Here is a 14309-nt window from a genome sequence, read left to right on the forward strand (position 1 = left end):
AACAGTGCCTCCAGATTTGAAGGGAAAATGATTTTCACCTTGGAATTCTAGACTGCCAAAAGATTAATAAAGGGTGAAAGCAGAATATTTTCAAGCATGCCACATCTCAAAAGTTTAACCTTGCGTATGCCCTTTCATCAGAAACTCAAAATCTGCCCTAATGAAATGAAGATGTGAATGAAGGGACCCAGTAAAAATGGAGCCAGCACAAGAAAAGGTAATGGGTAGCCTCAGGATGATGATGGAATTAAGGATTAAGGGCATCAAGAGTGCAGAAGGTCTTGAGAGCAAGCCATCACAACTGGAACAAGACGTTTTATTTTAGACTTGGTTGGGGGAGGGAGGTTGGCACAAGCACACTGGACTTCGTAATGGGTACTACTAAGAATAAGATGTAGCTAATATATTATCTGATGCGTTTGAGAAAGTGGAAAATTGTTTTGAAAGTCATTTTACAAAGCTGATGGAAGATGTAGAAAGGCTTCATGAGAGAGTCAATGAAATAAATGAATGAATGAACAGGTGAAAACATGAGACGGTGATGAAATCCCAGGAAAATCAGAAGATGTACAGGAAAAAAATGTAATAATACTATTCTAACTTGGCTGAACAGTAAATCATTAGAAGACCATAAATGTGGATATAACCTGAAATTGTAATATAGATTAATAGATGATATCTAAAATTAATGAATCTAGGGGCGCCTGGGTGGCTCAGTGGGTTAGGGCCTCTGCCTTCGGCTCAGGTCATGATCTCAGGGTCCTGGGATCGAGCCCCACATCGGGATCTCTGCTCAGCAGGGAGCCTGCTTCCCTTCCTCTCTCTCTCTGCCTGCCTCTCTGCCTACTTGTGATCTCTGTCAAATAAATAAAATCTTTAAAAAATAATAATATTAAATAAATAAAATTAATGAATCAATAGATGGAAACATGTAATATTATTTCAAAATATGGATAAGATGTCAGCAGAGACAACAAGAAGGATAAAAAGTGACCATGCCTGGGGAATACAATAAAATGGGAAGGAGGGCTAAGATCTCTGTTTTAGTATGTCTTTTAGCACTATTGTACTTTTTAAATTTGTGTATATATTTTTTTTAATTTAGAAAATATTTCAAGAAATATATCACAGGCTAAGTCACCATCAAATAATTGAGGTTCAGAGGTATTAAGGAACTTTCTTAAGATGGTGGCCAGGAAACAAGGATGGCCAGGACTTACAGTGCTCCCTATTGGACTTGACTGATTCCATTACTGGGTCTAATTATTCGTATCTTTCTGTATCCATCCCTTCTAGCAGGGCTTGCCTACACTAGTTCCAGGTTTGGTCATGTAACCTGCTTAATGCCACAGGGACAGTAACAAATGAGACAAGCAGAGATATGAAGAGTACTTGCGCACTCTGTCTTTCTCTCCTAATCACAGCATAAGGACGTGCACAGGCCAGCCAGGTGGAGGGGTGTGAGGGACATGGAGAGGAGAACCCAGTCGTCTCCACAGTGGCCATGTCAGAACAGCCCCTAGCTGTCCGTGGATAGTTGGCACAGGACTTTTGTCATCACTGTATAGAAAAAATGCTGAGTCTCAAACAATGAAAAGAAGGCAAGTGCTATTCAAACTACTTTTTTACAGAGAAACAAAACACTTTGATTCTCAATATTTATAGTGTTTTAAACTACACCACACTAAATAAGAGTTTTAGGTTTTTTTTCTTCATTTCCCAATACATTTACAACAGGCTATAAGAGAGCTTTCAGTGGTTTAACCAAAATTTTTAAGAACACAGAACAACTGGAATTTTCCCAGTTGATTATAAAAATCACTTTGAACGGTATCAGCTTACATGCTAATTTTTATGGTCTCACATGATCATGCAAAGTAAGGATTACTTGTGTCTAATCTACAGACTGACAACTGGAACCCTCACTGGGTTCACGGGTCAGATAGTTACATGTCCCATGGGCAACAGTGAGAGGTCCTCATCCCCAGTGTTGCCTAGAGACACCCGCATATGCGCCTGCTCAAGGTTCATGGGAAATGAATAGTTAAGGAGTTGAACCCTTAGAGTACCGAGGAGTGTCTAAAGATGATTTTCAAAACTGAAGTGCAGACTGAGCTAATAAAAATGTAAGTCTAAACGAGTCACAAGTAAATGACACAGATGCCACTTCTAATTCAGGTGGCTTCTGATTAAAGTCACTTATGAGGTATAAGCAATGATCATTAAATCCATCAAAGAGTCAGTTAAAACTGTGAAGTCATTAGGCTGAGAACATGAAAACATCAGTGCACATCCACAGTTGTTAACAAAGCACCTACTCTAAGTGGACATTGTACCTTGAATTATTAGCAGCAGATCATGAGACCGTCATGGTGAGCTCCACATTTAGTTACCCATTGCTCAGAATGTGAAAACAACCTTTCAATTTTTTAGCGATGTTTAGCATCCCATAACACCAATTTATCAACTTTCAATATACTTAGTGATTCACGTTTTGTAAACTATGAAAGACCACATGCCAATTGGTTTTCCTGCCGTGATGCAAGTGTCTAAGGTAATACGAAAAGAAGATGGTAACAAACTAATGTATATTTACAGAAAGTCAATGCCACCAGGAGATGGAGAGAAAGCACGCTGGAGATGTGAAGAACCGAGGAATAGAACAAATTGCATCGTGTAGAGATTTTCTCCGAAGTTGTATTAAAGCATAGATTTTTTTTTTTTTAATCATGTCTTGGCTTACGGTATTTGCTAGATTTTCTTTCAACTATGAAGAACTACTTTTGTGTGTGTGAGCCCATAAAGGAAAGTTGAAAATAATTGATTCAATCAATGTGTTCTATGGCAAACCACACATGCCATGGCTGCTTTGGCAAAAGGTATTAGGGAAACGAATGGATTCCACGAGAAAGTTACAGAGAGACCTCCTGCAGGTGAAAGTCATCCCCTGGGGTGCCTGGGTGGCTCAGTGGGTTAAAGCCTCTGCCTTCAACTCAGGTCATGATCTCAGGGTCCTGGGATCAAGCCCAGCATCACATTGGGCTCCCTGTTCATCGGGGAGCCAGCTTCCCTACCCCCCACCCCCCGCCTGCCTCTCTGTTTACTTGTGATTTCTGTCAAATAAATAAATAAGATTTAAAAAAAAGAAAGAAAGAAAGAAAGAAAGAAAGAAAGAAAGAAAGAAAGAAAGAAAAAAATTCACGCCCTGCACTAATGTAGGCATGGACCAGCCCACTCACTAAGGGACCGAAGCTGGAAGAGCTCCAGGATGTCATTGGTGTGGTTAATTTTATAAAAATAAGACATGGAAATACGGTCAATCTTTAAAATACCTTGCAAGGAGATCAGTAATAGTTATGACAATATTTTATACTTGCGAGCTATTTCATTGAAGGATTATCAACCTTAAAGCTAAGGGTTTTTTTCTTAAGTTCCAACTTTTCCAACATTTTCTGTGATGACAAGCGTCTGTTAGAAGTACACGATCTAGCCACTGTCTTTAAAAAATATATTCAATCCCTTCCTTTCAGGCAAAAGTGACATTTCAACAAGGAATAACTAACTGCCTTTGAAAAGAAATTCAGGTTTCGGAGGGAGCACCTAGAAAATGGGTATTTGGAACTATTTCCATTTTTATGCAATATGTACTGACAAAAAGATGTCTTACCTTAAAGAATATCTTATATCCAATTGCTTTAAAATCTTGGGATCTGAATTTTAAAATCTGCTTTCAACACTGTTCAATGGACTTTTCACATTTGCTAAACAATTTTTTAAACATCTGAATAATTTGCAATAATACCTTCTTGACATCTGGGCATATGAAGATCTCCTAACCAAAATTCCATAACACCTTCCCAGTGGTTGGGATGTAAAAAAATGAGTATCCTGATCCATCAGTGAGCCCATGTGGCTTTTCATAGGGTTGTCATTGTGGAATATAGTTTTCACTGATGTCAACCACTGACGCAAGTATTTAAAATAAATTGAATTTAGATCCAGACCTTCAAACCCTGCTTCACCAAACTGTTAAACCTAAAATTTAAAACATTAATGATGTTTTCAAATCTCACCACTTTCACTAAAAATACTATACCTTTTAGTAAAAGCAAAAATATTTTTGGTACCGTGAATGTAACATTGAAACAATTTTTTATTTATGTTTTGAATTTTTTAACCCATTTTTAAAAATTTTCCATCTTTGTGTATATCTTAGAATGTGCATACTATATTACTATGGTGACAAATGTACATAATTTAAAAGTACATAATTTAAAAGTAAGTGCCCACACTAGATGTACCTGAATAAGAATTTCTTATTTTTGGAGCTGCAGGACTGAAAAGTTTCCATTGAAATGCAAGGGCTTTGGAGTCAAATGGCCCTGCCTTTGCCCAATTTTTCCTAGATATGTTATCATAGTGAGGTTATTTAACTTATCTTATCTGTAAAATAAAAATAATACTATTGCCTGCCCCAGGGGTCATCAACCAAACACCCATAGGACATACATAGTCATGTGTCCTCCAACCTTTATATGTTATTTTTCCATTTTGGTGGAGACAAGGACCCAAAAATATTTGTCTAAGAAACAATAAAACAGCACCCATATGAAAATAAATGGGAGTCCATAGGAAACCATGAAGCTGGTAGCAAAGCCAGAATGTCATCACCTCATGTACTCAGCTGCTACGGCACCGTCGGCTAGCTACCCAGACTTGCCAGACCTCCCCTCTATCAAAAGAATCTGGAAATGGATTTTTATGTAGGCTCTCCTGATTTTTAAATACCGGTAAACAATTTTTTTTAAAAGGAGTAGGTAATAGGGCACCTGGATGGCTCAGTTGTTAAGCATCTGCCTTTGGCTTGGGTCATGATCCCAGGGTGCTGGGATTGAGCCCCATATTGGGCTCCCCGCTCAGCGGGAAGCCTGCTTCTTCCTCTCCCACTCCCCCTGCTTGTGCTCCCTCTCTTGTGGTCTCTCTGTCCAATAAATAAATAAAATCTTAAAAAAAAAAAAAAAGAGTTGGATGCTAAAAGAGTAGGCAAAAACAAAACAAAACAAAAGCCCACCTTCAGCTTCCAGTCTGTGACTTTTCTCTTAACCCAGAAGATCAAATGAGATAATGAATTTTAAGAGGCTAGCCTCTACTAAACAGTGGGGTAAGACAGTCAGTCAGATTAAACTCCTAGAAGGATCATAAAGGGCAAAGAGGCTTGGGATATGGGCATTGCCCAGAGGACAGATCTAGGTGGGTGTTAGAAGAAGTGATGGGGCAGGACAGAGAAAATGAGAGAGGAGTGGAAATGAATTTCACCATTTGTTTTGTTTAGACTGACCTAGCTTTGTTCCATCTATTAAGATGAATTTTTTTCAAAGCGTCTGTCCTCAAGAGGAACTCCCAATCTGGTGAGGGAAACAATTAATCAATGGGATGACCTCTAGAAGCAAGGCATAGACAAATGATAATGGAAGTCCATTTGTGCTAGGGGAGGAAAGGAAATTGGCAACGTACTTCACGCAAGCATCGGGTTTGAAGGATGACTGAGTCCACCACTCGGAAGAGGCAGGAAGGACATTTCAGGCAGAAAGTATGTGCCCCTGGGAAATGTGGCAGAAGTCTGAATGGCTGGGGATGGCGTAAGGAAGGGGAGGTGAGACAGGAGGCTGGAACAGGCGGGTGGCTGCCAGCCTGGGAAGGATCTCTGTAGTTCTACTGCAGAACTGTTTGGCCCACATCCCAGAATGGAGGCAGCCAAGTGACCGTCCATTTCTCTAAACGATCTTATTTTCTCTTCCTCTTCGTAAAATGCCACAGATTCTTCAAAAAATACATTCTCTCTCCTCTCTAAATGAAGCTTTCCCTGACTCTGCCTCCCTCTATGCTATCCCCCTTTCCTGTGGCAAAGTGCATCCTTCTCCCAGCCGAGCACTCATAATGCTCTGTCCGCACTCACGTGCGCCCTACGCCACACACTGGTACTCCGTGTAATCAGCTGTGTGTCTGTTTCCCCGGCTAACTGCAGGTACCCAGTCTTACTCCGTTTTTGGGGTCCCGTTCCTCGCCCAGGAAGGGCTCAAGAAATGTGCGTTGAATGGACGATCCCTGTCCAAGTGAGAGAAGCAGGAAACAGTCAGGTAGAAAAATTTTTTTTTATGTTCTTACTTGGCAAGGTCAATTTTGTGATAGTACCTAGTGGGGAAAAGACTTGGCATTTGTGAAAGTTGACATGACCTGTAATACAGATCAGAATTGGGACTTGGTCCTGAGGAAAAAGCCAGTGATCTGAGGAGATCTTTAAGGTTTTTTTTTTCCCCTAAAATCTCCTTGTCTTTCCCTCAGGCCATATAATAGAAGCTTTGGGTGTAGAGAACCAGGGACCCCACTGGCCATGGAGGGGAAAAGGCCCCTCCTCTGTAATTGGATGAAAGAAAGAAAGAAAGAAAGAAAGAATTTCTTTTAGACAGGCACAGGATTTTGGCTGAAGTTCAGCCACATACCTTTTCTAAGCTGAATTTGGGTATAACCCTAATAATTACAGTTACTCTTTAGAAAAAGAGCCCAAGAGGTTTACCTGGAGATTTTTTCCAGATGTAAGCAGGTATGTGAGAAGCACAGTAATGAAGATGTAAACCGGATGAGGCCATTTTGTGCCCCGTGGTCTTCCCTCCAACGCTCAAATGCTAGGAGATGTTCCCCAGCAATCATAAGGATGATGCAACACAGCCATCTAACAAACACCAGATGCCTGACTGGCCTTCCAAGCTGTAGTGTTAAAGGGAAGAGGGGGACGAAACACCGGAGTTTGAATGCCTTTGCAGTTATCAATCTGTCATGAGTCGTAATCAAACAGAAACAAATCTCTTTATTCCGTCAGTTCCTGGGATAGGTCCATCATATGCCCTGCAGACCTGCTCTGGGTCTGGGTGTGGTGAGAGCCCTCAGGAATCTGTGCCCCCCTCGTTAGTCTCTGATTGCAGACTCTCCCGACTTAGCGACATCGGTTAGAACACCCCATTTCCACCCCCAGGGCTCTAGGTCTTTCTAGATGAGAGTTAACTGGATCTGCTGTGCCAGAAATGGGATGTTTTGATCAACGACATCTTTAGCATCACCTCTCTTCTTTTTTTTCCCATTTGGATCCAGAAGGTGGCTTAGTGTGTGTGTGTGTGTGTGTGTGTGTCTATGTAGTAGTTAGAAACCATTAGGAATATTGTGAGCCCTTAGGAAAAAACTAAGCTCTATCACTGAGGTATTAAGAAAAAAAAATCAAGATGTGCGATGATTAAGCCCTGCCCGAAATAAAGCATTCATATTGCAGATGATATTTTGGAAGGGCAAATTGCAATTAATTTGAAATTAGAAATGATATAAACATATTTCTGCCTAGGTAAAGCCTGCTGCTGAGCAGTAGCCAATACCCAGTCTTCTACCTGGGGGGCCACGTAGTGCTAAGTAGGAAGTCTTTGAACAAACATGGATTTCAATCTGGCCATGTACCAGCTGTGTAACTTGGCTTAACGGGTCTGGCTTTAGCTCCACCATCCATAAAATGGGGATAAGACTACCTACCTCTTATTAAAGAAAACAGACCAAGTGCCTGACTTACAGAGATGACTGAATACACAGTATTATCAAGGTCAAGAGAAATCCCATGGTGAGGCCGAGGGCCTGGGGAATAAAGCTTCAGGCAACCATAGCTTACCTCTTAACAACTATCTCCTGTGCTAATACAGACACTCTCCCTTCCTTTGTTTTCTAGCTGCTTCTATAGCTTTTGACACTCTCACCGTGTCGGTACAATGCTGCAGTACGCACTTGGTCACTACGGGAGGACTTCCCTGCTGTTCACTGCTGAAAATCTGTCAGGTTCGTGCTGAGCCTGGATGAAAACGTGGGAGTTCATTGGCAGGGAGTGGAGGTGGTGGACCCTGCAGGGAGGGAAAGTGCAAAGCCTAAAATAAGAACGAGGTTCCCAACATCAGTATTCTGACAAGTGAGTGTGCTTCTGCAGCCAGCCTGAAAATTGGGAAAGTCTCATGTGGGCCTGAGGATCTGATGTTGTTCCCGGATCTCAGGCCATTTGGGCCTTCACCGGTGACAGTTCTGTGAAAGCCTGCTACTCTCATGGCAGACTCTCAGGGGCTGCTTGGTCTGGAACCTCTGGTCATTATCTGGCCTTTCTCCAGGTTCGTCCAGGATGAGGCCAGCCTCTGGGAGCAAGGAAGTGGATTGCTAGAATATTCTGTGGCATGTGGTACTTTTTCAGATCCCCATTCAAAATGGTAACATTTCTGTCATTTCCATAGTGCACAAAAAACTATAATCAGAAGTCAGTACAGATACTTACAAACCTGTCCCCAAGGACAAGTTTTAATTCAACCTTTCTTGTATGCCAGCATCTCTTAGAATTCATTTCTTTGTTAAAATCCGGGTAATGAAAAAAAAAAAAAAAAAGATCCGGGTAATGATAGCAGTTTTCTGACCAAATAATTCAACAATTTGGATACATGGCCGAAATCTCTTGACGGTTTAAAAAAAAACAAGCAAACCCGTGTTGATAATGATGGAAGGTACAGGTACAAAGAAACAGAAGAGATGGGAAAGGTCATATGTCAATTTCTGCACTGAGACTATTCTCTAGTTCTTGGCTTTGCTGAGCTGAGTACCGTCATGGATATCCTACAGTTTTAGAGAGGCATAGGCGAGCACTACCGAGCAGCCCAGGTTCAACCCCGAAAGGCAAACCAGAGTGAAGGCAGTGTTGGTTGATGAGGACATGCTAGTGCTCCAGAACAAGTCAAATAAATGTGCAGGGAAGGATAAGAACCCCTGAGAGGCAGGAAGCCTGGGGACAACGATTTGTTTGTTCCATCTCTGTCAAAAGACAACCATCGATGACAAAACAAGGCATTTTTGAGTCATTAAGAAATGCTTTTAAAATTCAGACTAATTGACTTTTCCTCACTAAAAGTTCCAAGGCCATGGTTCGCAAACTAGAACAAGCACCGTAATCCCACGGAGGGCTTGCTAAAACAAAACTAGCTCAGGCTCCATCCCAGAATTCCTATTGCAGTGAGTCTGGGAGGAGGCCTGAGAATGTGCATTGGTAGCAAGTTCCCAGGCACTACAGACCCTTCCGCCTGGGGACCACGCTTTGAGAAGCACTGTTCTTAGTACACCACGTGACATTGCTGGCTTGTGGATTCCAAGATCCCAGGATTATGACTTAAAGAATTGGCTGAAAAGCAAAGTCTTCACCACCTCACTTTTCCTCCACACACACACAAAAATTAGTAGAACAAACCAAAACATTTAAATGAAAGATTTCAACAACCAATAATACCACGCTGAAACTCGTCCGTACAGATGACTCTTAAAGGGGATTTCATCCGTGAGCGGCAGGGAATGCCTACCTTATTTCCCTGGAGACCAAACCTTGACAACCATAGAAGTTTCCCAGCACATTATTTAACAGAAGCCGAAGGACTCAGCATGGTATCATTCCTACATTTTTGTCCACAGAGCTATCATCACACTGGAGCTCCCTGAAGTCCGTATTTGAAGCCCCCAAACATCCAGAAGCTACTGAGGATTGTGCGGAGGGGAAAGCTGAGTAATGCCATTCCTCCAATCTTTCAGATCCCTGGAGGCCTTTCCTGGGGCCTGGGCGTTGGAGAATCCGACATGACCCTTTGATTACAGTCCCTCCCATGACCCTTTGATTACAGTCCCTCCATGCAAAGGCCACATCAGATAAAACACCCTTTATGCAAAATACACACATATCAGCTGGGAGGAGGCCAACAGATCAGTCTACAGCAAACTCCAACGGATGGTCCATCTATCTGTGCTAAAAACAACCAGGAATCAGAGAAGAGAGCATTTTTATAAAGAAATTTTATTGCATAATTTCTGTATACAATAAACATAGGAAAAGGGTTCTTTCAATGAAAACCTCATACATTTTTCAAAAGTTTTTAATTGTTTGGAGAAAAATTAGTACAAAGCTATCTAAGACAAAAATATCTGACCTCAGAACAAGTGATAATCCCTTTCATAACACTCCACATTTAAAACAAGGCATTTCAATTCGATTAACACGGAGAGGATTTTAGATTGCTATGTCATTTGCATTAAGTATTTAAATGCATCTAAGAAGTGAAGAGTTTAAACATATAGAAATGCTCTCTAATGTAATATATACTGCTGCTTTCTTCAGATCCATTCTGCATGATTATATGGATGTCCTTGTTACCCACCAGCAGAGACCTGCATCTCCTAAGGGTATACAGTAAGGGCTGAGTGCAGAGAGGGAAAGTCCTGTGCATTTCCTATGTTAAATGGCACAACTCCCACAGATCACATACACCTTGCCATATTGACGCAGTTCATTGCGCTCCATATCCTGCAAAAATAAATCTAGTGCTCGACAGCTGACATTATTGCTCACCAACGTTTTAGTAATATATTTCTTTAACCTAAGACAGAAATATACTGAAAGTTGATACCACTTAAACTCAAAAGCAATCTGGAATTAAACCACATGCATATACCCCACATTTTTTTGTTTTTTGGTTTTTCTTTTTTTTTTTTTTTTTCAATGGATGTTGCATTTTCCCTAAAGTTGATGCTGGAAAACGCGGTAGGAGAAAAGCCGGCTTTCCTTGGAACAAAGATAAGGATTAGAAAAGGAGTTTTTAGAGGGTAATGTTAAGCCTGATAATAAAAACGAGAGAACAATGAGAGTCCAGAATCTCTGGGGAGGGGGAAGAAGCCCCCCCATTTATCTTTCTTGTCTACCTCGACCGGGTGGCTCGTGTCCAGCAGAAACCTGGGGCAGGCTACTATATGTACCTGGAGCAATGGGAGAAGTGCTATGTGGCCCAAGGGACAGACGTCCACTGTGGCAGGGAAGTCCAGGGAGACTCTCTTCTTTAGCCAATCCCACATGGGATCCTTGGGTCTCTGGGAAATGATGGGGCTCCTCTGTGAGGTTGGGACGGGCTGCTAGGATGGTCTGGCGGCTGTGGCTTCCACGGTCTTAAATCTTACATCTCAATTCAAGAAGGACGCCAGGACCGGAGGTGAAACAGCTGGAGGCTGAAGAAGGAAGAACATGACTCATCTGTCATGGTGAAGCTAGAGTATACGTGACAAGGAAGTCACCAGAGTATCAGGCAGGGCCTCGCCAGGGAGCATGTGTAGACACGTGGAAGAATGTGGCCATGACCACACTGCCACTTGGATTTGTCACTTTTCATTTTAACTTCTCATTGTTTCTCATTGTAAAACTGTCAAGTGTCCCTCTTTCTTATTTTTGCCTTGGTGCTTACAAGGTAGGATGTCAGTTTCCATAAGCTTTCAAAGATTTACAAAAGTAATATTTTAACAAAAAACAAAAACTACATTGCAGGATTAGCGTTTGTGGCTACGAACACAGTATCTATCCATCATAAACTATACCCTCAAACCTGGCTATGGCAATATCATCTTAAATCATCACTGTTCATGCCTGTGGAAATCTTATCACGCACAACGACATCCATTCTGGTAAGCGTTACACAGCAACAGAGCAGAGCTTCTCAGAGTAAAACCAGCCATATTGCTACAAAGAAAAACTTCTGGCTCTTGGCCCGACTGTTTCCATACCAATCAGTTTGGCTAACCTCTCTCTGCTTCTTTCCATTTCAAATGCTTGGGCTTCAGCCTTTGAGGCAGTTAGAAACCAGATCAGTTTAATTTTACGACACCGATCTTAATGGTATAGCAATACAGTAAATTTGCCCTGAGAGTGTCAATTATTTTACAAATAATGTTAAGTCCTGGTTTTTAAACGAAGAGTAGGCATGGAGAGGCTAAATGGCTTATCCCCTTGTCACACAGCAGGGTGGGACTTGAGCTCCTGGTTCTTTCCATTTTAAACACCCCCCCCCCCATCCTTCCAGAAGTCACCCAAGCTACTGTGCACAAGATCCCCAGCTTTGGGCTCTATTACTTGGAGTCTATTGTTGGCTTCTCCGCTCAGCCCTGGGTATTTCAATACCCAGGCCTTCTCTTTGGTCCTCTCTGCTCTCTCTTACTTCTGTTGCCTTGATGAGGTGTGTTGTCCCAGTATTTTATTTTACACAGTGGGATTTACCAAAATGCCCTCCCAGCTGCAGCTGGTGCTAGGTGTGGAGGGACAGACTTCCAAAAGGCCATGTTAGGTGCTCTCTGCGCGGCCTTGGGGCCAAAACGGGGCTCGGCACTTTACCGTTGTCTTACATTCCAATGTTTTCAATGGAAAATAAAATAAAATAAAGGCCTCACCGTGAGGTAATGTTTACTTCTCCACCACAACACTCACTGTAACTCTCTGCCCCGGCCCCCCACCCTCAGATCTGGCAACAATTTAACATAAGGAAAGACTTTAGACCTTCACACCCTTTTAGTGAGAATAAACGACCTTAGCTCAAACTTTCCAGAGCTGAGCAGTCTCCTCAGGCATCTGTCCGCCCTGTCTCAGGTAGGCCTGCCCAAAGGCCGCCGGGCCACGTGTCTTGCAGGCTTGCGCCCCGAGCTGGGGGCTCTGCTCTCACCGCTGCGGAGGGGCTCTCTGGTGGGAACCCCGAGCACCCTCCGTCTCCTAAGCCAGGGGGGAGAAATCGCAAAAGCAGCTGTGTGCTCAAAGAAAACAATGCCAACTGATACTCAGGGGGCCTGGGAAAGTGATCCACCACGCCCTCTCCACTCGCTGAAGGGATAAAGGGTTCCCGATCTAGTCAATAGCAAAATACATGGACGGCTGGGGCCTCTGTCTAAGCCAAAGAAGAAAAATATCGATAGCACAAAACTGCCCTTCTATTTCTTGAAAAAATAGATCTAAGATAGACAATTCGGAGTATTTGCCGTTTTTCACAAGCTGCGCGTTAAGTACACTTGTTTGCCTGGCTCTCCGGGACCCTACAGCTCGGCTCTGTCCCCCACGGGGAGTGGGGGGGTTGCTCCACTGTTGCCCTCGGTGCTGCTGCTGCCCTCGGCCGGCGTGAACGACAGGGAAGCCGAGTTTATGCAATATCTCTTGCCGGTGGGACGAGGTCCGTCGTCGAAAATGTGCCCGAGGTGAGCGCCGCACTGAAAGAGAAGAGCGAAAACATAAGGGCGGCGCGTACAAAGCCAGCTTTGAGACGGGCTCACGGTCAGCCTCAGCCGCCGAAATGGATGATGGAAACCATCACGGGTGATTTCTCGTCCGCCTGTCAATAGCTGCAGAGATGGTTTCTGGCAGGCTCCACACCACATGCTGAGAATACAAAAAAAAAAAAAAGCTAGAACTGTGCATATCAGAAATCATTTAGAAGCCACTGTATTTTTTGATCTATGAAGTATCTCAGCCAGCTGAAAAATGACCACGGTAATTTTATGAATTGAGTTGACCCCTGATCTCCCCTTGTAAGAAACATGGCAGAAGAAAATCTCTCCCCCCTGGCATGACTTTTTGGCTGTGGATGGGTGGGTTTCAGATATGCACAAGTCCACCGTAAAAGATACTGTTTAACTGGCCATGACGGAGGTGCTGTTTGCGTTCATGGGCAGTAAAACTTAACATCAGACAAGCCCTGGATGTTCTCGAAGCCCAGCAAAGCAATGGCAAGGCTCAACAGATGTGTGCCATGGTCACCAGGACTGCAGGTGGGACAAGAAGTGTTGCTAGCCCACAGCGTCTTTTTATTCTGGCCTCCAGTAGGTGGAGTGCGGCTGGCTTCTCTATCCAAGTGAACTGCATTGCATGAGGCAAGGGATAAGCTTAAATCCACACTCCTCCAGATCCAAAACACTTGGGAAGGAGAAGAGGCCCCGAATCTGGGCAGAAGCAGAAGGAGGGATGGTTGGTGTTCAAGAGAAATGCAGCCCAGAGATCGTTTCTTCAGGAAGGCTGGCTCAGGGCATAGAGCCCCACCCCGAGCCCTCCGAGGCTGGGTACGACTCCAGGAGACACTAGGGTATGTCACACTTAGCTATCTTGCCCCCTTTCTGAGCAGGGACAGGAGTTAGGGAGATGGAGACATTAGTGCATCGTATTCAAACAGGCTGCGAATCCACATCATTTGTCATGTCCCAGAGAAACCAAAGCCTGGAGCAAGGGACTTCCATTCATTCATTTACCAGGTATCTAAGGAGCACCTGCTACACACCAGGCTCTGTCTCCGGCTCTGGAGATGCAGGCAACAATCCTGGACTCATGGAGCTTACATTCTAGGGGGGAGAGGCAGATAACATGCAAAGAGATCAACTGACTGTCCAGTATGGTAGATGGGAGAGGGGAA

At 43.2% G+C, this 14309-nt stretch overlaps 1 protein-coding gene across 1 annotated transcript in view; it reads right to left on the reverse strand.

Moving 5' to 3' along the window:
* Positions 1-9885: 9885 nt before the first annotated feature.
* MSRB3 (methionine sulfoxide reductase B3) overlaps positions 9886-14309 on the reverse strand; it is a gene marked incomplete at its 5' end in the record, with an annotated part of 164809 nt that continues 160385 nt past the window's right edge. The window contains 1 exon segment of the mRNA XM_082738269.1: positions 9886-13116. Within this exon segment, the coding sequence (XP_082594395.1) occupies positions 12946-13116 (171 nt within the window). The 3' untranslated portion in view covers positions 9886-12945.

This window comes from Mustela nivalis (assembly GCF_964662115.1).
Source record: "Mustela nivalis genome assembly, chromosome: 7".
NCBI classification, from domain to species: domain Eukaryota; kingdom Metazoa; phylum Chordata; class Mammalia; order Carnivora; family Mustelidae; genus Mustela; species Mustela nivalis.